The sequence below is a fragment of the Lygodium microphyllum genome, chromosome 4 (genome assembly GCF_053477565.2).
Source record: "Lygodium microphyllum isolate KBCC chromosome 4, Lygodium_microphyllum_v1.1.10, whole genome shotgun sequence".
Taxonomy (NCBI): domain Eukaryota; kingdom Viridiplantae; phylum Streptophyta; class Polypodiopsida; order Schizaeales; family Lygodiaceae; genus Lygodium; species Lygodium microphyllum.
In genome coordinates, this window is record NC_141138.1 from 40,787,484 (window position 1) to 40,812,500 (window position 25,017).

The 25,017-nt window shown below is 45.3% G+C and overlaps 1 protein-coding gene across 3 annotated transcripts in view; it reads right to left on the reverse strand.

The window, feature by feature from the left end:
• The window catches only part of LOC148036963 (uncharacterized), a 63,511-nt gene extending 39,127 nt beyond the window's left edge, over window positions 1-24,384 (reverse strand). Inside the window, exons 1-6 of one of the 3 annotated variants that reach the window (XR_015690541.1) lie at window positions 24,002-24,384; window positions 23,792-23,931; window positions 23,559-23,709; window positions 21,766-23,464; window positions 21,521-21,683; window positions 21,277-21,443 (exon numbers count right to left, since the gene is read on the reverse strand). Coding sequence is in view for 2 of the 3 variants with exons in the window: in XM_087675914.1 (XP_087532040.1) it covers window positions 21,277-21,443; window positions 21,521-21,683; window positions 21,766-23,464; window positions 23,559-23,709; window positions 23,792-23,931; window positions 24,002-24,170 (2,489 nt within the window). In the remaining variant the exon portion in view is untranslated. The remainder of the gene's footprint in view (window positions 1-21,276; window positions 21,444-21,520; window positions 21,684-21,765; window positions 23,465-23,558; window positions 23,710-23,791; window positions 23,932-24,001) is intronic. The other 2 variants (XM_087675915.1, XM_087675914.1) reach the window with 2 other exon arrangements.
• Between the last annotated feature and the right edge of the window lie 633 nt (window positions 24,385-25,017).

A 25,017-nucleotide genomic window follows, 5' to 3' on the forward strand; every position in this document is an offset into this window, starting at 1 on the left:
ATAAAGTCATTAAGGTTAAGTAGGCAACAGCCTGAAACTATGACTAATGATGAATGGATGGAGTTTGATGAGTTATGCCACCCTCATCTTGTCTCTCACTGAACAAGTGCATTACAATGTGGTTAAGGAAGCACAGAGTGCTTGGCAGCTTTGGGATAAGATCAAGAACCTCTAATGACAAGCAAAGTCCTACAAGTCAAATGTATTGGCTGAAATAGCTTATGGATCTCCATATGAAAGAGAATGTGACCATGTCAGCTCATCTGAGTCAATTTCATGCTATTCTTAAGAACTTAGTTTTGCAGGGCATTGATTTCAAAAAGGATGTCACTCCATTGTTCTTGCTTGGAACTCTTAATGAGTCTTGGAATGTATTCCACACTGCCTTATGTGCTTCTACCACTACTCTAAAGCTATCTAATGTTGAGAGCTCTATTCTGCAGGAAGAGATAAAACCATAGAAACATGAAACGGGGAACGGGAACGGAAAACGGGGACGGAAACACCAAACCTAGGAAACGGGGACGTGGGAACGGGAACAGCATTTAAAAAATTAAAATTCATGAAAAAAAATTAATATTTCACTCATAATCCATGTGGACTCTAGAGTGTTAACACTTAAAACCAAGGTATATAATCCACAAGGACAAATCATTTTAAGTTTTAACTTTAAGATATCATGCATCATTCTAAAACTACTCATTAGAAATTGAATTGCAACTTACAAGGCTCAAGAGGTAAGCTATTCAATTATAAATAATAAAATCCATAATACATATGCCAAAAATGATAAAACAATGAACAATGAACTAAACTTTAAAGTCTAAGCTAAAGAACATGCCTTTGGTCCCATTGCCAAAAAACTTAAAAGATTACAAATATGAAATTGAAGTCTAATCTTTGAAAGAACATGCTCATTGCCCCAAAAAAGACTACAAATATAAAGTCTAATCTCTAGACTGAAGCAAAATGCGGCATGCCAAAATAGCCCAAAGGACAACTGCAAGACTACAAGACTCAAGTACAAATATAATATCCGCATGGCACAACTGTCAACAGCCCAAGTGTCACATTGTCATCAAAGATCATAATATCATATACAATGTAAATGTATCATGTATCATGAGACTCATGATAAGTAAACTAAATTAAAGATCATGATCATGATCTGAGGCTGCTCTAGCTACTCCTGAAGTGCCAGCCTCATCATCATGTGTACCATGAATTGTTGCATCTCCCTCAACATCAACATGTCTCCTCTTCTTGCTATATCTCCCACTCTGTGAATGGATCATGCTTTGTTGTCATACTGTTACATAATATCCTCAAATTAGCACTAACGAATACTAGATCGTTTGCCCTCTCCACAACAAGACAGTTCCTCTTCTTTGAAGCAATGTGAGCGTATGTACTCCACAATTGCTCCAAACAAGAGGAGCTAACTGACTAACTCAAAATACGGATGGCTAGTTGCTGCAACTCAGGACCATCCGAACCATAGTCCTCCCACCACAAAGCTACCCCAATCTTACAGCAATCCTCCTATGCATCCCCACAACCAAAAGAACCCCGAAAGGTCCTATAACATGAAAGCTGATCTCTGATCTTTCGTCTAGTGCCATGATCAAGCACTAGACGAGACAATATAAGTCTCCATGCATCCATAACCTCAGTGTCATTCTCCTGACCCTTGCCCTGGAACTCAGGATCCACAACAAATGCAGCTGCATGAATGGTGAGCTATAGGAGTTCCACCTTATCACAACTAAATGACATATCTTCTCATACGCCTCATCATTTGGTGCCAACTCCTGCAACTTTTCATTCAGCCTATCCATAGCCTCATATACCTTGCCAATGCAAGGTTGCATAGCATCCATAACCCTCAATAAATGTGTAAACGCCCCGAACAACGTAGCATGCTTAACAATTATGATATTCGCTTGTTTTCGAGATTTAATATAAAAGACAATAAACATTTAAAGCTGAAAATGAAAATTACTCACAAAATTACAACCATGAAAATGTAAAAGTAATGGAGAATGAATTGAGGGTTGAAGATGGACAACCCCCCCCGAAGGAATGTATTTCTGCTCAACCCAAGTCCCTTAAGGAAGAGCTCAGTTACAATCAACCTCAGAGTGAGGAGAAATAATTCTCACTCTCACAAGATCATGCAAAGATGTACAAACACACATGCATTATCTATTATACAATGATATGAACTGATTTCTTTACAGTATGAGAGAAGAAAGAGGGGAAATCAACCTTTCTCCATCATTGATCAACAGTACATGGATAGGGCTTGCTTCTTGTTGCTAAAATGGAAAAAAGAGCTCGAGAAGGAGGTGCTGTAATGAATTTACAGGCTTGCTGTCCTGTAAAACAGCAGTGATAGAAGAGGGAATATGGAGGAATTTGATAATGGAGTAGTGGGGGATGATGATGGGGATGGATGAGGCCAGTTTCTGGCTATCTGTGGGTGCTGTACATGAGTTTACAGCAAAGAAAAATGATGCTGAATGAAGAAAAATGAGCTCTTATTTATAGGAGAGGGAAGAGCTAGTACAAAAGGGGAAAGTGGAGTAGCACAAGACAAGTGTCCAGCCACATGTCATGAGATGTGACAAGTGGTGGGACACTTGGAAACTTGTGCGACAAGTGTCTTGACACTTGTCTCTTCTCTATGGCCTTCCTTTTTGGGCTGAATACTGTCAAGAATAGAAACAACCAAGTTTAGTAAGCACAGTCAGAGTACAAAATTTACTATTTTTAGAATGGCATCCCTATTTTTTAGGACTAGCATTTTTAGGCTAATTCAAGGCTCCTAAAATTTAGGGACCTCTTAAAATTTAGGGACCCCCCAATATGGGTGTCATATGAAAGCTTTTTCCGTGTACATCGCAAAAATGGTATCAGAATCTTCATGTGACTTTCCTATGCAAAGAAATGTGCATTTCAAGCTTTCAGCCTACACATGCACATTGTACAAGCATTTCATGATCATGCCATCTTGTTGATTGTAATTGTCTGTTCTGGCGGATCTAGCCCACACTTCAAGGCATCAATCCTTTCTGTGTGCGAGTCTAACCGTGATATGCGTGAGTTCTGGTCACAAGCGCCCAATCGGGCCATATAGGTGGAAGTGTGAGCTATCTTTTCTCTATCCCACCGCATGGGTCCACCATAACGTGTGACCACTCATCAGTGGCCAGCTCCAATGCACTTTTCTTTATATCTAATTAGTGCAAAGGAAACAAATTTAATAAAATCATTATATAGACAATTTAATGAAAAAGGATACAAATTCTGTTTCTATAGAGTTGTGACAGCCCTCTGGCTTTTATTCAGCTGTCCTCAACTGAAAAGCTTCTTGATATGGCTGAAGAATGTCTGGGTAATCCTTCATGAATTTTTCATGTACCCACTGTGCATCTGTTGTGGGTAGATTCTTGAATTTTAGTAAGAATTTTCATGTCACAAGGCCACTTCTCGTGGTTCAACCCTTGTGAAACAAAATCTGTTCAGGTTCCAAGAGTTACTCTGTTTCTTCAACTTCTGGGGGATCTTCAGTAATGGGTTCCTTTGGTTCTGGTCCTATGAAAGGTTCTAGCAAACTTACATGAAAAGCATTGTGTATTTTCCAATGAGCAAGAAGCTCAAGTCGATAAGAAACTTCATTTATTTTCTCAATCACTTTGAAGGGTCCAAAGTATCTACTAGAGAGCTTTGGAAAAGATGAATTTTGACCGGAACCTTGTTTGAGCCTGCTTTTATCAAACTTTAGCAAGACATATTGACCTTTTTCAAAAGCCAAAGGTCTTCTTCGTTTATCTGCTTGCTTCTTTTGTCGCTCTTGGGCAACTTTGATAGTGGCTTAAACTTGATCCATTGTTGTTTTTAAATCTGAAGCAAACTCATCAGCAGCAAAAATCTTATCTTTAGTGCGAATAATTGGAGGAGGAATCACTTTACCCTGTACTATTTCATTTGGAGCTTTCCCTGTGGATGAGTGCACTGTATTGTTCTAAGCAAACTCCAATAATGGAAGATATTTCTCCCATTGTGACTTATGTTCACTAACATAAGCTTTCAACATATCCAAAAGAGTGAGATTCATCACCTCTGTTTGGCCGTCAGTTTGAGGATGAAAAGCTGAGGAGAACTTTAAAGTGGTTCCCAAATTCTCAAATAAAGCACGCCAAAAGTTACTTGTGAATTTGGAGTCTCTATCTGAAATGATCTCAGAAGGCATATCATGTAATCTGAAGATATGTTGAATGAAAAGTCTTGCAGCTTGTGTGGATTTCAATGTTTTATAACATGGAATAAAATGTGATTGCTTGCTGAATCGATCAATTATGACCCAAATCATATCATGACCTTGAGGTGTTCTTGGAATACCTGAGATGAAATCCATTGTGATAGATTTCCATGGATCTTTGGGCACTGGAAGAGGTTGCAACAATCCTGGAGTCTTCTGCCTATCATACTTAGATTTTTGGCATACTAGACAAGCCTCAATCAAGTCATGTGTATCTCTTCGTAATGTTGGCCAATAAAAGTAGCGCTCAATTACACTTAGAGTGGCTGCCCTCCCTCTATGCCTTGCATAAGGGGATTCATGACTTTCTTTAAGCACCTTTTGTCGAACAGGAAGAGTGACACAAAGGCGATTGTTCATGAGAAGGTAACCGTCTTTGATGGAATAATCTGGATGAGAATCTCCTTGCTGTAAATTTGACCAAATTGCTACAAAATCAGTATCTTCATCATAAGTATTCTTCATCGTTTGAAAATCTTCATGATGAGCCACTATAATAGTTACAATGCGAGGCACTCTAGAAAGTGCATCAGCAACTACATTTTGTTTCCTTGGAGTGTACATAATTTGAAAATGAAACATAGACAAGAAATTTTCTCATCTTGCATGTTTCTCCTACAAATGCTTTTGAGTCTTGAAATACTTCAAGCTCTGATGTTCAGTTTTAATAAGGAATTCATTGCCTAAAAGATAATGTTTCCATATCTTCAAAGTATAAACCACTGCTAAGAGCTTCTTTTCATAAATGTCATACATTTTCTCCACATCATTTAGACGGCGGCTTTCAAAGGCTACGGCATGGCCTTCTTGATTTAGCACTGCACCAATACAATCACCGCAAGCATCTGCTTCCACGACAAATGGTTTTACCAAATCTGGAATGATAAAAACAAGTCCAGAAGTAAGAGCTGTTTTCAGCCTTGTGAAGGCTGCCTTCTCTTTTTCCTTCCATTGGAAAGAGGTCTTCTTCTTTGTAAGGTCATGAAGTGGAGAAGCCATATGTGCAAAATGCTTGATGAAGCGGTGGTAATAAGAGCATAAGCCAAGAAACGATCGCACCTCATGTACATCATGAAGATGAGGCCATTCTTGGATTATCTTGATCTTTTCAGGATCCATCTGAATCCCTTCAGAAGAGATGACATGCCCAAGGTAATTTATTTTATGCATAAAAAATTCACTCTTTTTACCATTTACCAAGAGTTGATTTTGTTGAAGTAATTGTAGAACAATCTCCAAGTGCTGATGATACTCCTTTTCATTCTTGCTAAAGACAAGAATATCATCAAAGAAAGTACCGACATATTGTCGATGCTCTCTAAAGATGCGCTCCATCATTTAATTAAAGGTGGCTGGTGCATTGGTTAATCCGAAAGGAACCACCAAGAATTCATAAAGACCGTATGAAGTGCGGAAAGCAGTTTTGTGTATATCTTGTGGTATTACCCTAATTTGATGATAACCACTCTTTAGATCAATGCGGCTGAAAACCTTTGAGTCTCCTAGATGATCCAAAATGTCGTCAATTCTGGGAATAGGAAACCGATTCTTCACAGTGATTTTATTGAGGGCTCGATAATCAATGCACATCCTGAATGTGCCATCTTTCTTATGAACAAGAAGAACTGGTGAGCTACTTGGTCTAATTAGCCCACGGTTGAGTAGGTCTTCGACTTGCTTTCTGATTTCTTCTTGTTGAGGACGGCTCACACGGTATGGTACTATATTAGGAGGAGAACTGCCCGGAATAATATCAATATGATGGTCTTCTGGCCTTTCTGGGGGAAGCTGATAAGGAAGATCTTCCGAAAAACAATCTTTATACTTTTCCAAGAGCTGAAGTCGCTCTTGGTTTTCAGCATTCATAATATCTTTTACATCAGTGACATAAAGCAAATAACATTGAACACAATCCTTAATTGCTCTAAAGACTTGCATATGGCTTACCATAGGTATGGTGTCTCCAGAAACTCCAGCTTGGATCTCGTACTTCTTGCCTTTGTTAGTGAGTTTTACCTTCTTTTTCTGAGAGAAGATGGTTGAATCTACTCTATGATTCCAAGGCATGCCAAGAATCACATCGCAACCATCGAGGTCTCCGATACAGAAGGTATCTTCGTCACTGTAGCCTTGAATTTGAAACTTGAGCTTGCCAATGTAGGGTGTCACAGTCTTCACTGTCACCTTCATCGGCATTTAAAGCTTGGCGAACTTCTGCCGGAGTGTCCATCTCTTCATTCTTTAATCCAAGCTCTTTAGCTAATTGCAAGGAAATGACATTTTCATTCGTCCCAAGATCTATCAAAAATAGTGCTTGCTTACCTTGCAACTATCCCCAAGCTTTTAATAATTTGTACATCTCTGGAGTGTGAGTTGTGTTTGCAACTACATCATTGATAGCATTGATTTTCATTGGCGACTTAGGCTTATTGTCAGAAACCTTGCTTTGTCATTTGTTTGGACATTGCTTCGCTATGTGGCATGTTTGTCCACATTTAAAACACTTCCCTTCTTTCATGAAGCGCTGCTTTTCTTCTTCGGAAAGTTGCTTTGCTTGTGGGTATAGATTTGAGCAAAATTGAGGAGCATTAGGAGGTGCATAGGGCTTCATCTTCTTTTGATTTGATGGCTGCTTTTGCCGCTGTTTTTGTCCTTCATTTGGGGCTGAATACTCCTCATCATCAGCTACTCTCTTCTTATCATTCTTTTGGAATGATTTGTTGCCATTGTGCTCCATTTCCCCTGTCTCAGCATGGTCAATGAGTTCCCTGAGACTAGAATAATGATAATGATTAAGAGCAGTACGAAGTTTAAAATGCAAACCTCCTTGAAACTTCCTAAGCTTTTCCGAACTGCTGATCTTCTTAAAATGTTGGACCTTCAAAAGTAGCTCCCAAAATCTCTTGATATAGTCACCAAGTGACTCATTTTTCCTTTGCCAAAGCCGATCCCATTCCATTTTTACATCTCTTTTGAAATGAAGAGGAAGAAATTGGCTTTGTATCATGCGAACAAAGGGCCGCCATGATTTTGGGACAGCATGATCTTATGGACCGGAAGGTGCCTGTCTTACAGAGTCTTCCCGCAGATCAGAAGCTCGATGGCGACAACTACCGCATCTGGCGCGTGATGATGTTGGCCATCCTAGAGTCCTATGATTTGGCGGAGCTTGTACAGGAGATCGACCGGCCCTCGGTGAGAGATGAGTCCAAACTCTCTTCCGATGCTCGTGCGGAGTTGGCCAAGGCACAGTCTCACTGGGACAAACTGAATGCCAGGATTCGTTCCTTTCTTTTTCTATCTTATACTACAGCCGTGATAGCTCACATCGAGCACTTGACGGTGGCTCGGAAGATATGGCTAGAGCTTGATCAGATGTATAACCGGATGACCCTTATGAAGCGGGTTTCTTTGGAGGTTCAAATGCGGACCTTGTCCGTGAACAAGTCTTCTTCGTTGCAGGAGCACATCAACAAGCTTAGACAGCTTCAGATGCAGGTTCAGAATGCGGGGAAGCCGATTTCCTCCGAAGACATGGCGATCACACTCTTGTCCCAGTTGCCGCCACGATTCGGTGCTTTCTACTCCGCCCTCATTGCTTCGGGGCGGGAGTCCACTCTTCGGTGGGAAGAGTTGGTTCCTATGGTCTTGGACCAAGAGGAACAACTAAAGGGACAAAATGCTTCCAAGTCGGAGGCACTGACAGGTCAAGCCTCTCAGAAGAAGGGGAAGGACCAAAAGAAGAAGGGGGATAACAAATCCAAGAAGGACAAGGACAAGGACAAAGAATCCACATGCCATATTTGTGGAAAGACTGGCCATTGGAAAAAGGATTGCCCTGACAAAGACAAGGACACGAAGGATTCTGGAGCGGTGGCTGCACCCTCATCAGCTGCATTTCTTCATCTAGCTGTCATTGAGGACTCTACACCGAATGCTTCTGATGCTGCGATGACAGCTCCCCAGGCTCGAGAGTGGATCATTGACAGTGGTGCCTCCCGGCACATGACTCCTTCATCAGATGGTGTTGCCCAGTTGCGCCCTTCGCGTGGCCAGATTCTCATTGGAGATAGCTCTTCAATGTCTATTGCAGGATGGGGTGAGATGCAGCTTATTCCAAATGGACGTGATGGTACCCATACCTCAGAGGTCTTGCATGTACCAGGTTTAGGGTATCATCTACTGTCAGTTCATAAGATTTGTTCCCTTGGACTTTTGGTGGAGTTTGACAGTGATTCGGTGCAAGTCCTTGATTGTGGGTCTAGGAAGGTTCTCTCATCTGGATATGAGAAGAACGGCATCTACAAATTGAAGTCTTCCACCGCCCTCTCTACTCTTCTTCTTACCTCTCAGACACAATCAGAGTTATGGCATGCTCGGTTTGGTCATCCCAACTATGATTATCTTCGGAGGGCGTCACGTGGACAGCTTGTTCGAGGGTTGCCGGACATAGTGGTGAGCCAGCAGCCATGCGTCTCCTGCATTCGTGGGAAGCAGCATAGGGATGCCATTCCCCACAAAGCTTCGCGGCGGTCTACTTCACCGATGGAGCTTGTATCTACGGATCTTTGTGGCCCTATAAGGAACGAGTCCTTGCGAGGGAGCTCGTACTTCATGCTGATCGTAGATGACTACAGCAGGATGACATGGACCTATTTCTTGGCATTGAAGTCAAAAGCTTTCTCCCACTTCAAGGATTGGCTTCTCTTTGAGGAGAACCGATCAGGCCGGAGATTGAAGACCTTGCGATCCGACAAGGGTGGTGAATTTGTTTCTAATGAGTTTGCTCGTTTTTGTGCAGATAAAGGTATTCACCAGGAGTTTGCTAATACCAACACTCCTCAAGAAAATGGCATTCTTGAACGGAAAAACCGCAGTGTGATCGAGATGGCGCGCACCATGATGGCGGCCGACAGACACCTCAGTTTCTGTGGGCCAAGGCTGTGGCTACTGCAGTCCACATCCTTAATCGATCCCCCACTTCAACCGTTGATGGGATGACACCTTTTGAGGCTTACTTTGGGACTAAGCCCAATGTTTCTTATTTTAGGATCTTTGGGTGTGATGCCTATGTTCACATTCCCAAGGCTCATCGTGATAAATTTGAAGCAGCTTCCCGAAGACAGGTCTTTGTTGGCTACAGCTCCAAGTCCCAAGGCTATCGTTTGTATGATCCCGTCAAGCGGGATGTGTACACCAGTCGAGATGTGCGGTTTGTGGAGGTTCCGGCCATACCAGCGGGTGAGGAGCATCCCGTTCTTGGAGATCCAGGGAAGAGTTGGGCTCCCGCTACAGTTCCTTTGGAGCCCGCGTCTTTTGATTCAGACTTTGTTTCTGACACAGAGTCTACTGTTCCACCGGTCACCCCCGAGGAGTTACCACCGGTGGATATCCCAGAGTCTTTAGCTGATGGAGAGAGACGAGGGGAGGTCCGTCCTCCTCCTCGTTGGGCCCGTGACACACTCCATGATTCAAGGATCTAGGGGGTCCCTGAGAAGTGGGAACCGCAGGATGGTCCGCGGCGGTCACGGTGGCACCAGGCACATTCTACGGAGCTTGTTTGCTCTAACTATTGTTTGATGACCCATGTTATGCAGGATCGAGAGCCCATCTCCGTGAAGGAGGCTTTACAGTCTGCACCATGGAAGAAAGCTATGGAAGCTGAGTTGGAGGCTATTGAGAGGAATGGCACTTGGTCACTCGTGCCACGCCCCTCGAATAAGAAGGTGATTGGTGTCAAATGGGTCTTCAAGACCAAGTACCTTAGCGATGGTTCTTTGGACAAGCACAAGGCTCACCTTGTTGCTAAAGGTTTTGCACAGCGCCCAGGGATTGATTGTCATGATACTTTTGCCCCCACTGCTCGTATGGCGACTATTCGAGTTGTTCTTGCCTTGGCTGGCCATAGGAGATGGCCTGCCTACCAGTTGGATGTGAAGTCGGCCTTCCTCAATGGTAATTTAAAGGAGGAGATCTATGTGGAGCAGCCTCCTGGCTTTGGATCTTCAGATGGGAAAGTCTACAGGTTGAAGAAGGCCTTGTATGTTCTCAAGCAGGCTCCGCGTGCATGGAACAAGAAGATTGATTAGTTCCTTCAGTCACAGTTGGGATATCGGCGTTCCAAGGCCGATCCGCAGCTTTATGTACACACTTCCGAGGCTGGTTGTGTGCTTTTTGTGTTGTATATTGATGATTTGATTGTCACAGGTGATCATGCACAGAAGGTCCAAGAGACGAAGGCAGCTTTACATCGGACGTTCGAGATGACGGACTTGGATCTACTCCATTTTTTTTTGGGCCATGAGATTTATCAGTCTCAGAGGGGAATCTTCATCTCTCAGTAGAGATATGTACAGGAGCTCTTGGTTTCTTTTGCGATGGAGGATTGTCGGATCCTTTCTACTCCTATGGATCCGAACTGGAAGGCCACTTCCCATTCAGCTTCTCCCATGGCGGATGCTTCCCGCTATCGTCAGTTGATTGGATCATTGATTTGGCTCCTCAACACTCGTGTTGATCTTTGTTTTGTTGTTGGGCTTTTGGCAGGGTTCATGAGTGAACCTCAGACGGTGCATTGGCAGGCTGCCCAGAGGATACTTCGGTATTTGAGGGGGACATCTGATTTAGGGACTCATTATCCAACAGGCACAGGTGGTTCAGATCTTGTACTTGCAGGTTGAAGCGACTCGGATTGGGCTGGTGATGTGGACCACAGGCGGTCTACTACAGGTTACTGTTTTACCTTGGGTGCCGGTGTTATCTCATGGAGTAGCAAGAAGCAGCCCACAGTAGCCCTTTCGTCTACTGAGGCGGAGTATCGGGCTGCGTCTTCCACCACATGTGAGGCTGTGTGACTTCGGAGATTGTTGGAGGAGCTTGGCTGCCCCCAGACTCGTCTTACTTTGCTGCAATGCGACAATGAGAGTTGCATTGCCTTGGCACGGAATCCTGTTTTTCATGCCCAGACGAAGCACATAGAGATGCAGTACCACTTCATCAGAGAGAAGCTTCTGGATGAGACCATCACCGTGGAGTACTGCAAGACGGAGGACAATCTTGCCGATTTGTTTACGAAGGCACTTCCCCAAGCTCTACTTCGGAGACATTCCAGATCCCTCAAGCTTCTGCCCCGCCCAGGCTCTGAGAGGGGGTGTTAGAGATCATTGCCTGGTCGGACTGCACAGTCCAGTCGGACTGTACAATCGGACTGCCACGTGGCAGTCCGCGACCTGCTGCCGTACAGTCGACTGCATTTAATGCAGCCAACCTGCATATTTTATGCGCCCAGATCCTGGCTATTTATAGCCGAGTTTTCGACAAGTCTGCCCACATTCTTCTGCTCGCAGATTACAAGTTGGTAGCTCGCGCAGATTCCGTCTCTGTTCGCAGATTTCAGACAGGAGACAGTGCAGACTGCAGCGGACTTCGAGTGAACAGCAGGTTGCATCGTTGAGGTGGAGACACGCAGTCCAGCACACTGCGCCCGTGTATATATCTGCATATCTTTGTATACAGCACACTTTATACAGCAGATCTTCATCTTCCACTATCTCTTTCTCTCTTCTCTCTCTCTGTGTTCTCTTTCTCTCAGTCCTACGCTTCCGCACCGCTGCACTCTGACATGTGTATATCATTAATAGATCGCCCTGTAGTGCCATTGATTTCCAAGTTACAAAGGAGATATGGACAGGAAAACCTCCCTCTTATGTACATTTACATGTCTTTAGATATGAGACATTTTACCATGTGCCCAAGGACAAGCGTAACAAGCTGAATCCTAGGAGTGTTAAATGCATATTCCTTAGCTATGGAGATGCAAGAGAGATGGGTTACCATCTATGGGATCTGCAAGCGCAGAAAGTTATCCGCAGCCATGATGTAGTCTTCCATGAAGACAAGATGCATAGGTAGCCTAAGAAGATAGTGAAAATACACAGGGTTAAATTTCAGGAGCCACGAGCTTCCATACAGCTAGCTAGACAACCTATAGCAGCAACAAGTTCTCATGGCTAGGATGTTGAACAGAATGTTGGGTAGGAAGCCGAGCCTGCAGTGCGGCGTTCTACTAGAGATAGACGCCCCCCTGACAGATTTCAGCCCTCGATGCATTATGTATTGGTTACAAATGCAGGAGAGCCTTTCACTTATGATGAGGCTATGCGCAGGGGTAACAGACGCTCCTAGGAGAGGGCTATGCAGTCTGAGATAGACTCCTTGCATAAGAATGAGACTTGGGAGTTGGTTTTCTTGTCTAGTGGCAAAAAAACTCTGCCATACAAATGGGTATACAAATTGAAGAGTATCCCTGGACACCCCAAGCCGGCTTATAAGGCAAGACTTGTTGCTAAGGGTTTTAAACAGGGGCATGGAGTTGACTCTGATGAAGTCTTTTCTCCTGTGGTTAAGATGACCACCCTCCGCTTGGTTTTGGCCTTAATCGCGCAGCTTGACTTGGACTTGTATCAGATGAATGTCAAGACGGCATTTTTATATGAAAATTTGCATGATGAGATTTACATGGAGCAGCCTAAGGGCTTTGCAGAGCCTGGTAGGGAGCACCTAGTGTGCAGGTTGAAAAAAAGTCTTTATGGCTTTAAGCAGGCACCTAGGAAATGGCACCATAAGTTCGATACTTTTATACAGTCACAAGGCTACAACTCTAGTGCTATGGATCCGTGCTTGTACACGAAAAAAGCCCATAATGGATCTTTGCTTATTTTAGTACTCTATATGAATGACATGCTATTAGTAAGGAAAGCTCATGATGAGCTAGATGCTCTTAAGACTCAACTCAAGAAGAGCTTTGAGATGAGCTTTGAGATGAAGGATCTGGGACAAGCCTCTCACATACTTGGTATGCGCATTAGACGCGACAGGGATCAGGGACTCCTCTACTTGTTACAAAGGGAGTACATTCATAAAGTCCTTAAGCGCTTCCGTATGCATGACATGAAACCTATTGAGTGTCCATTGCCTTCTTATGTGAAGGTATCACAAGCTGATTATCCGCAGACAGATGAGCAGAGGACCGAGATGGCCAAGATTCCTTATGCATCCGCAGTGGACAGTCTTATGTATGCCATGATAGCCACACGTCCAGATATTGCATTTGCAATTGGTGTTGTGGCACGCTATATGGCTATACATGGCAAGAAGCATTAGGATGCCATGAAGGGTATCATGAGGTACCTGAAAGACACTACAAATATGTACATATGCTATGGCAGCCAGGATACAGGAGTCGTGGGATACACTAACTCTGATTATGCAGGACATGCAGATAGTAGAAAGTCCACTTCTGGCTATGTGTTCACCTATGCTGGAGGTGTTGTCTCTTGGATGTCCAGGATGCAGAAGTGTACGGCTCTTTCCACCACTGAGGCCGAGTATGTTGCAGCCATTGAGGCTTGCAAGGAGGCCATATGGTTAGGCCATTTGGTTCATGACCTTGGTATTGATATTATCCCTACACTGCATTCGGATTCTATGAGTGCTATTCAGTTAGCCAAAAATCTGATCTTCCATGCGAAACGAAATACATTGAGGTGAGGTATCACTTCATACATGGAGTCATTGAGAACAAGTCTGTTGACCTTGTCAAGATCTCGACTGACCAAAATCCTACAGATCTGCTCACCAAAAGCCTCTCTACGGAGCGCTTTGCCTTTCTCAAGAGATTAATGGGTATGGGATGAGATGACGTATTTCCTCATTCTGTTGTACATGTTATACTATCTTTTCTTTTTCCTTTTCACTCCTCATTGGGACAAATTCGCCTCTAAGTGGGAGGTTGTTGGGGATAAAGGCATCTCCACCTAGTCGCCCGTGTATTACTACACTGACAGTACCCATGCCTACAAACTGTAGACGGCGAGCGCCCATCACAGTCACTTTATTCTTTATTCTTTTAGCGACACATGAATAAAGGGAAGGCTAGTCACACGTTGTGACTGTTGGAGTTCCCACATTGTGAGTCTCTCTCTCTTGCTCTTGCTCTCCCGCCATAACTCTCCCATGCAAGCTTCAATCCTTCTCACCCTTCATAGGAAACATCCCCCAAATTTGGGACCGCCCTTGAGTCAATTCCATTTTGAGACAATGTTTGGCCATCCTGAGGGTCCATCCTGAGGGTCCATCCCTTCTGCCCCCTATCACTATTTTTGGCCCACTTGTTTCCTGTCAATTGAAGGTAGTGTTGGCTGGTTTGTGATTGGTATCTCACAAAATAACATTGTTGGGGTAGCCTTTTACCAAGCATGGACATGCTATATTCCCTCTACCCCAACAAGTAATCCTAGGCCCTACATTCATCTGTCTTTCTATGTCAATGGTGGAAGCACTTTGCTGAAAACAGTACCATAACCACACTTTTTTTTTAATAAACTTGATTCCAGACAAAACCAACCCTTTTGAAGAGTCATCACCCTCTGCGATGCAATATGTCATGATGCTCATACGACTCAAACTAAAAATAGCTCATCCAGCAAAAAAGTTCTATCCAGAGTGCACATCCTCTTGCCTTTTTAAATATCCTGCTGTAGTCCCTTGCACCAAGCATTATGAGTTTCTGACGCTTGCATCCTTGTACTTCAGCAGTACATAACACCTTACGTGCCTATGATGTTTTTCTCTTCTATTCCTCAAGCATGTAGTACTGTATGCATCTGCTATACCCCAGGACTTTCACAAAAGAGTAGCTGCAGCACAAAAGGCAAGCACATGCTTTCTTTTCCCACCACTTGTTCTTGAATCCTGATATATTTCTGCTCTGATGTTTGTGTAATAATCCAAGCCAAGACTACACGGGTCACATCCTTTCCTGGCAGCAATGCTGAGTCTGTTAGAGATCATAGCCTGCAGTCAGTCGGACTGTGCAGTCGGACTGCCACGTGGCAGTCCGACTGTCTGCAGCCCAGTCGCCTGCATTTAATGCAGCCGACTTATTCCAGGCTGCGCCCTATTTCTGGCGCCCCAGTTCGTGGCAGTTTTCGACTATTTATAGTCGCCATTTCCAGCAGTCTGGTCACTCTTCTCTGTCGCAGATTACAGACCGGTGCCGCGCAGTTTTCTGTCTCTGTTCACAGATTTCAGACAGCAGACAGTGCAGATTGCAGCAGACTTCGAGGTGGACAGCAGGTCGCATCGTCGAGGTGGAGACACGCAGTCCAGCGCACTGCGCCCGTGTATATCTTTGTATTCAGCATTCTTTATACAGCAGATCTTCATTGTCCACTGTCTCTTTCTCTCCCTTCTCTCTCTGCGTTCTCTCTCTCTCAGTCCTACGCTTCCGCACCGCTGCACTCTGACATGGTATCAGAGCAGTGTTTGAGAGCTGACTGAGCGCAGAATCAACCTGAAGAGGAGTTTCCATCGCGACACAAATTTGCGTTTTTTTTGCGTTTAAGGGCAGACAGGAGGGCTGCGCCTTGGAACAAGGCTGAAACGAGTGTGGGCGCACAGGAAAGGAGTACAGGTGGTGGATTTGCTGCTGTTTACTGCTGTTTGACGCGGAGGAAGTTTGAGTTTTCAGCCTACAAGTGCAGGTTTTGCTTTTTCATCGCCTCCGGCGGGTGAAGAAGGTTCAGGACGCGGAAGAGCCTTAGCAGGCTGAGTTTTCTCAGTCAGAGGGGGCTGCTTTTGCGTTTGTGAAGGCATTGCAGGTGAAGATGTCTACAGAGATTGAGTTGGAGTTCCAGGCGATTATGGACCGGAAGGTGCCTGTCTTACCGGCTCTTCCTACAGATCAGAAGCTCGACGGCAACAACTATAGCATTTGGCGCGTCATGATGTTGGCCATTCTAGAGTCCTATGATTTGGCGGAGTTGGTACAGGAGGAGATTGACCGGCCCTCGGTAAGAGATGAGTCCAAGCTCTCTTCCGAAGCTCGTGCGGAGTTGGCCATGGCCCAGTCTCATTGGGACAAACTGAATGCCAGGATTCGATCCTTTCTCTTTCTATCATGCACTACAGCCGTGATCGCTCACATCGAGCACTTGACGGTGGCTCGTGAGATATGGCTGGAGCTTGATCAAATGTACAATCGGATGACCCTGATGAAGAGGGTTTCTTTGGAGGTACAGATGCGGACTTTGTCCGTAAATAAGTCTTCTTCACTACGGGAGCACATTAACAAGCTAAGGCAGCTACAGATGCAGGTTCAGAATGCGGGGAAGCCGATCTCCTCCGAAGACATGGCGATCACACTACTGTCCCAGTTGCCGCCACGATTCGGTACATTTTACTCTGCCCTCATTGCTTCTGGGCGAGAGTCTACTCTTCGGTGGGAAGAGTTGGTTCCTATGGTCTTGGACCAAGAGGAACAGTTAAAGGGACAGAATGCTTCCAAGTCGGAGGCGCTGACAGGTCAAGCCTCTCAAAAGAAGGGGAAGGACCAAAAGAAGAAGAAGGGGGATAACAAGTCCAAGAAGGACAAGGAGAAGGACAAGGACAAAGACTCCACATGCCATATTTGTGGAAAGACTGGCCATTGGAAGAAGGATTGCCCTGACAAAGACACGAAGGACACTAAGAAGAAGGAAACCAAGGATTCTGGAGCCGTGGCTGCACCCTCATCAGCTGCATTTCTTCATCTAGCTGTCATTGAGGACGCTTCACCGAATGCTTCTGATGCTGCGATGACGGCCCCCCAGGCTCGAGAGTGGATTCTTGATAGTGGTGCCTCACGGCACATGACTCCTTCCTCAGATGGTGTTGCCCAGTTGCGACCCTCGCGTGGGCAGATTCTCATTGGCGACAGCTCTTCAGTTTCTGTTGCAGGTCGGGGTAAGATGCAGCTTATTCCGGATGGACGAGGTGGTACCCATACCTCAGAGGTTTTGCATGTACCAGGACTGGGGTACCATCTCCTCTCAGTTCATAAGATTTGCTCCCTTGGTCTTCTGGTGGAGTTTGACAGTACTACAGTGCGAGTCCTTGATCGTGGATCAAGGAAGGTTCTATCATCTGGATATGAGGAGAACGGCATTTACAAACTGAAGTCTTCCACCGCCCTCTCTACTCTTTTTCTTACTTCACAGTCACAGTTAGAGTTATGGCATGCTAGGTTTGGTCACCTGAACTATGACTATCTTCGGAAGGCGTCACGTGGACAGCTTGTTCGAGGGTTGCCGGATATAGTGGTGAGCCAGCAGCCATGTGTCTCCTGCATACGGGGGAAGCAGCATAGGGATGCCATTCCCCACACAGCTTCGCGGCGGTCTACTTCACCGATGGAGCTAGTATCTACAGATCTATGCGGCCCTATGAGAAATGAGTCCCTGCGTGGGAGCTCGTACTTCATGCTGATCGTGGATGATTATAGCAGGATGACATGGGCCTATTTTTTGGCACTCAAGTCAGAAGCTTTCTCACACTTCAAGGATTGGCTTCTCTTTGAGGAGAACCGATCAGGCCGGAAGTTGAAGACCTTGCGATCCGACAAGGGAGGTGAATTTGTGTCTAATGAATTTGCTCGGTTTTGTGCAGATAGAGGAATTCACCAGGAGTTTGCCAATACCAATACTCCTCAAGAAAATGGTATTCTTGAACGGAAGAACCGCAGTGTGATCGAGATGGCGCGCACCATGATGGAGCACCGACAGACCTCTCAGGTTCTGTGGGCCGAGGCTGTGGCTACTGCAGTCCACGTCCTTAACCGATCCCCTACTTCGGCCGTGGACGGGATGACTCCATTTGAGGCTTATTTTGGGACGAAGCCAGATGTTTCTTACTTTCGGGTCTTTGGGTGTGATGCCTATGTTCACATTCCCAAGGCTCACCGTGATAAATTTGAAGCAGCTTCTCGAAAACAGGTATTTGTTGGCTACAGCTCCCAGTCCCAAGGCTACCGACTGTATGATCCCGTCAAGCGGGATATATATACTAGCCGTGATGTGCGGTTTGTGGAGGTTCCGGCTACTTCAACGGGTGAGGAGCATCCCGTTCTTGGAGATCCAGGAGAGAGTTGGGCTCCTTCTACAGTTCCATTGGAGCCCGTGCCTTTTGATTATGATTCTGTTTCTGACACAGAGTCTATTGTTCCACCGGACCGTTCTGAGGAGTTACCACCGGTGGATATTCCAGAGTCTTCTACTGATGGAGAACGACGAGGGGAGGTTCGGCCTCCTCCTCGCTGGGCCCGTAACACACTCCGTGATTTAGGGATCGAGGGGGTTCCTGAGGAGTGGGGACCGCAGGATGGTCCGCGGCGGTCACGGAGGCACCAGGCACATTCTTCGGAGCTTGTTTGCTCCAACTATTGTTTGATGTCCCGTGTTATGCAGGATCGAGAGCCCACCTCCGTGAAGGAGGCTTTACAGTCCGCCCCATGGAAGAAAGCTATGGAAGCTGAGTTGGAGGCTATTGAGAGGAATGGCACTTGGTCACTCGTGCCACGCCCCCCGAAGAAGAAGGTGATTGGAGTCAAGTGGGTCTTCAAGACCAAATATCTCAATGATGGTACTTTGGATAAGCACAAGGCTCGCCTTGTTGCTCAGGGTTTTGCACAGCGCCCAGGGATCGACTGTCATGACACCTTTGCCCCCACAGCTCGTATGGCAACCATTAGAGCTGTTCTTGCTTTGGCTGGCCATAGGAGATGGCCTGTTTATCAGTTGGATGTAAAGTCGGCCTTCCTGAATGGTGATTTGAAGGAGGAGATCTACGTTGAGCAGCCTCCAGGCTTTGGTTCTTCAGATGGGAAAGTCTACAGGTTGAAGAAGGCCCTGTATGGCCTCAAGCAGGCCCCGCGAGCTTGGAACGAGAAGATTGATTCGTTCCTCCAGTCTCAGTTGGGATATCGGCAGTCCAAGGCCGATCCGCAGCTGTATGTTCACACTTCCGAGGGTGGTTGTGTGTTGTTTGTATTATATGTTGATGATTTGATTGTCACAGGTGATGCTGCACAGCAGGTCCAGGAGACAAAGTCAGCTTTACATCGGACGTTCGAGATGACGGATTTGGGTCTACTCCATTTCTTTTTAGGCCATGAGATTTATCAGTCTCAGAGGGGGATCTTTCTCTCCCAACAGAGATATGTACAGGAGCTCTTGGTGTCCTTTGAGATGGAGGATTGTCGGGCCCTCTCTACTCCTATGGATCCGAACTGGAAGGCCACTTCCCATTCAGTTTCTCCTTTGCCGGATGCCTCCCGCTATCGACAGTTGATTGGGTCTTTGATTTGGCTTCTCAACACGAGGGTTGATCTATGTTTTGCTGTTGGGCTCTTGGCAGGGTTCATGAGTGAACCTAAGACGGTGCATTGGCAGGCTGCTCAGAGGATACTTCGGTATCTGAGGGGGACGTCTGCTCTAGGGATTCATTACCCCGCAGGAACAGATGGGTCAGATCTTGTACTTGCAGGTTGGAGCGACTCGGATTGGGCCGGTGACGTGGACCACAGGCGATCTACAACAGGTTACTGCTTTACTTTGGGTGCAGGTGTTATTTCATGGAGTAGCAAGAAGCAGCCCACGGTAGCCCTTTCGTCTACTGAGGCGGAGTATCGGGCCGCGTCTTCCACCACATGCGAGGTTGTGTGGCTTCGGAGATTGTTGGAGGAGCTTGGGTGCCCCCAAACTCGTCCTACATTGCTGCGATGTGACAATGAAAGTTGCATTGCCTTGGCAAGGAACCCTGTTTTTCATGCCCGGACGAAGCACATTGAGATTCAGTACCACTTCATCCGAGAAAAGCTTCTGGATGAGACCATCACTGTGGAGTATAGCAAGACGGAGGACAATCTTGCGGATTTGTTTACGAAGGCGCTTCCTCAAGCTCTACTTCGGCAACATTCCAGATCCCTCAGGCTTCTGCCCTGTCCAGGCTCTGAGAGGGGGTGTTAGAGATCATAGCCTGCACAGTCAGTCGGACTGCCACGTGGCAGTCCGACTGTCTGCAGCCCAGTCGCCTGCATTTAATGCAGCCGACTTATTCCAGGCTGCGCCCTATTTCTGGCGCCCCAGTTCGTGGCAGTTTTCGACTATTTATAGTCGCCATTTCCAGCAGTCTGGTCACTCTTCTCTGTCACAGATTACAGACCGGTGCCGCGCAATTTTCTGTCTCTGTTCACAGATTTCAGACAGCAGACAGTGCAGATTGCAGCAGACTTCGAGGTGGACAGCAGGTCGCATCGTCGAGGTGGAGACACGCAGTCCAGCGCACTGCGCCCGTGTATATCTTTGTATTCAGCATTCTTTATACAGCAGATCTTCATTGTCCACTGTCTCTTTCTCTCCCTTCTCTCTCTGCATTCTCTCTCTCAGTCCTATGCTTCCGCACCGCTGCACTCTAACAGAGTCTTGATTTCTGCAGTCCTCTAATCGGAATAGTCATATAGATCACAAAGAGTCCACACATCAAAGTGATTCTTTATATAACACTGGTTGGTCACAGAAGTTTTGCAAGTCTACATAGTCTATGACCATGAAGGTGCAACTCTACTTAGTCAATGACCATGAAAAGCACAAAATCCTCCAAATGCACTAACAAGCAACAAAAGTTCTTCCAGTCACAGTCTGAAAAGCAGATGACAGACACTGCAGCCAGAGAAGTCACCTGTATGAAAGGAGCGACAAAGAGTAATGTTTATGAAAGAAAGAAGTAGATAGTTACTAGTCACAATATCATCTCACAAAGGTTATATTAGCTAATGGAAATGAACCAGCATAAGTGCTCAATAGCCGCTCTGCTGTCGTCCAAAACAGCATGTATCAGGTGTGAAGATGGTATAACTATTCAGGGAGCATTGCTTCCTCACGCTCTCCAACACAGTGCACACATACCTTTCATACATAACTGTACCTTAAAAACAAACCTAGATAGAGAGTCCTTCGACTCAAAAGCAATACCATTTACCATGTAGGTTCTATGGTAGCTAGACAGGCCATTTTCCACAGAAGTCCTAGTATTTCAAACAAACAGAACCTTCCAAATGTCAAAAGCACAAAACCTACTCTTTCGTAGCCAGCTGACTATGCGCTCCAGTCTCAATCAGCATTTGCCTAAATTCATCTGAGCCAATAGACTCTGGACTCGGCTCAGAAGAAGCAGTAATGTTAAATCTATAACTCCTGGCAGATTCAGATGTCATGCCCCGAACATCTGTTTTCAAAAGTCCCATCTGCAACAATATTATTTGTCAAATTTGTTGCAGCTATCTCTTAAGGAAGTCTTGGACTGAGCTGGGGGACTTCATACCTCATGTTCATAACATGGCTTGTTTCCAAAAAACTCTTGAAGGGATTTTCTCTCTTTCTTTTGGCAAAGAGGTTGTAGGCTTACAAGCCAAGAAAACCCATGTTTGGAAGGCTGGCTGGGAAGTTCCATTGAACGAGAAGTTGCTGCAGGTGGTAATCCAGGTCTACAGAGTAGATGCAACAAATTAGGATCCTTGACTTGGTTCTGGAGGCAAGAACGATCTCTCAAGCGACCATTTAACTTACTGCACTCGTCGTGGAGCCTTGAAAGACGCAGCAAATTTTCGAGTTGGAGCATTGGTTTTGGGTATTAAGGAAGAACCAGAAGCAGAGGACCTTGGTCCCTTTCTCAGATCTCTGAGCTCTTGGGGGCAAGGAAGCTTGTCTTGAAGTATACTCTCCTGCCTCCTTGCTGATCTATCCACTCCAGAGCTACTGTCGGAAACTCTTCCTCCTAGAAGTTTCTTTGCCCGCTGTAATGAATTATTTGAAACAGTGATGAGTTGACCCGATGCTGTCTCAAAGAGACACTGACTATTCTGCTCAAGTCCACTCCTCAGACATGTATGTGCTGAAATGTCAGTACAACCCAAGTCGCCACCTAGAAGATCACATGCACGCTTCATTGCACTGCTGGAAACTGACACAGACTGCCCCTGTCCTGTCATAAATCGGACACGAGATAAAGAGGCAGTATGTGAGCTTCCATCCTGGAAAGGCACTGCAGGCTGTACCATCCCAGTGCTCAAGAATGGAGGTGAAAATCCTTTACTGGGAAGCGGACTCCGGCTAGTTTGCTTTACTGAGCAGATGTTTTCTTGGCCCATTTCATTATCACCCTCATTATCTTCGTCTCTCAATAAAGCCTTTGCTCGGTTTATTGCAGCTGCAGAAAATGAAACAGATCGCCCGTTTGCTGTCTGAAATGTACTTGAATGGGATCCTTTTCTTGCATGTGTATCACCAGCCACTCTTGAATTGATTGCAGCTTTGGAACAGCTGACCAACTCGCCACTGTCATCCTTGATAACTGATCCCCCACTCGCATCCTTGATTGCATGCTGCATAGAAATCCTTGATAACTGATCCCCCACTCTTGAATTGATTGCAGCTTTGGAACAGCTGACCAACTCGCCACTGGCATCCTTGATAACTGATCCCCCACTCGCATCCTTGATTGCATGCTGCATAGAAATCCTGTGATGTAAACCATCAAAATGCTTGTGGTCTACAAATTGAAATGGAGTGTGTTCCATCCAGGAATTCACTTCCTGGTCTTTCAAATTTGGGCTACTATGCCTGCCAAACAAGGTTGCTGCTTGCTTCATTGCATTGGCAGAAAATGAAACTGTGCAACCATTGGCTGTTTGGAACATGCTGGCAGTGCACTCCTGGTGTGCAGATTCAATATTATTAGCATCACTCTCAGATTGCATTTGGATATCATCAAGAAGGCCTCTTCCTGTCATGGCTCCTTCATATGTAAACATTCTAGTGCCATTGCTTGTTGCATAGGATGTATTCACTGGCTGTCCACCAACACTATTCCATGCAGCTGACTGTTTCTTCTCCTGTCGATGCATTCCCATTTCAGCACCATACTTGGGCTGACTCACTGATGCATCATTAGCATTATGTTGCCCTGACCTAAGGTTTTCCGCATCTCTCAACAACTCAGCTGCTTGATTCATTGCTGCACTTGATATTGAGACAGAACGTCCACTAGCAGTCTGAAAGAGGCATTCAGATGCACCCTTTTCATGCAGTTGATTACCTGTTTTCAAATACAAGGCTCTATCCGGTACAAGCTCCCTAGGGCCCCTAAACAGTTTGTCGTTGTACTTTGATAGGGACCCACTGCTAGAACCATGGTTGACCTTTGCTTCGGTACTGAACTCTCTTGGCTTTATTGAGGCTGTCTGTGATGATGATATTGGTGCATCAACTGTGAAAGGTGTGACAGAGAGAGGCAAGTCATCAGCTCACAAAACTACAACAGGAAACGACTATCACAAAGCTGTGCTTCTGTCATGCCTTACTTTGTTTACAGACAGGTGCATGAAATCTTTTTTGACGCTTTACTTCAGAGATGCTGCCATTGCAAAGTTCCCAGTTTGTAGTTAGAATCCCTCGCTTCTGTGGAGTGGAGGCTTTTCCTAAGCATTTATCCACAATGCCCAGACTTGATCCCTGCAAGTCCCAAACTTTATACCACGCATCCATATATGATACTATGCAATAGGAAATGGACAAAGATCATGCAGGTCCTAACCGTTTTCTGCAGCCCCAAGGATTCTTGAGGAATGGAGGATTGTTGAGGATGCACATTCTCTTTGAGAACAGGAACTGAATCCCTCTTATCCAAGGATGCAGTCGCAGGACACATCATATCCACTGATGCCGGCCCAAATGCTATAAGATCCTAGTTAGACTTCAGAAAAATAACATTTCCTGCAAATATGCTTCAAATGGGAAGAGTTACCTGTAAGCTCTTCTCGAATCAGAGCTTCTACATTCGCTGTCCACATCTGGAAATCTCCCTTTTTGGCCTGTTGTGAAGCGGAGGAGCTTTCCTTGAAGCTGCCTGCGGATGCAAGCAGCCATTGGCCATGCTCCTCGGATACACGCAAGACAGGAATTGCCCCCGACATAGGGGCTCGCGGTGTGCGTATCCCTGTCAAACAACTTTCTCCCGTGTTTCCCTGAAGTCGATGGTTTTAGTACCGCATAGCTTTTGGCTGCTGGCAGCAGCGCATTCTATCAGTCTCACCATGGAAGACATTGAATACTGCAATTGCAGAAATCTACACCGTGGCGGGAAGAGAGGTGCGAACCTCATCGAACTTGAAGCCAAAACCGGTGTTTAATATAATAATCAATATGATTGTGCAATTCTTAATTTTAGATTGCCAATAGATGTATTTGAAATCAATAAAAAGCCTAGCCGAGTTGCAAGGTGTCTAAGCCAAAGAGCTAAGTATATTGTCCATGTCCCATTCTTGCACCCAGAAGCTAGAACACAAAATAAGAGCTTCTCTGTATCGTCACCTTACCGATGCAATTTTTTGAAAATGGCTTGCCATAGACTTTTTTTGGTAATGCATGGGTTATAATTGTTCCAAAATGAGTAGATAAGCACAACATCATCAAGATGCAATGTGATCTTATGCCATATTGCTTAACTTCATTTAAAAAAAGCTTATACAACCAATGTTTGGGCTTGAGGGGACCCAACACCAAAAGGCATTCTTGCCTTAGTTCACCAATGCAATTGTTTGGCTTAACCTTCCCATGAGTACCAAAGATCAATCTATTTATTTTATGCCTTATGAACTTGATGGTCATTGTAGCAACCAAGTAGATTAGTCGCCAACTATTATCCTCCAATTTGGCTCAATCAGCAAAAAAAGGCTACAGTCATGCCAAAGTTATCATTCAATCTAGCTTGCCTCAGCCATCTCTTGACTCTTTTCCATACAGGGGCCATATGCAAACGAT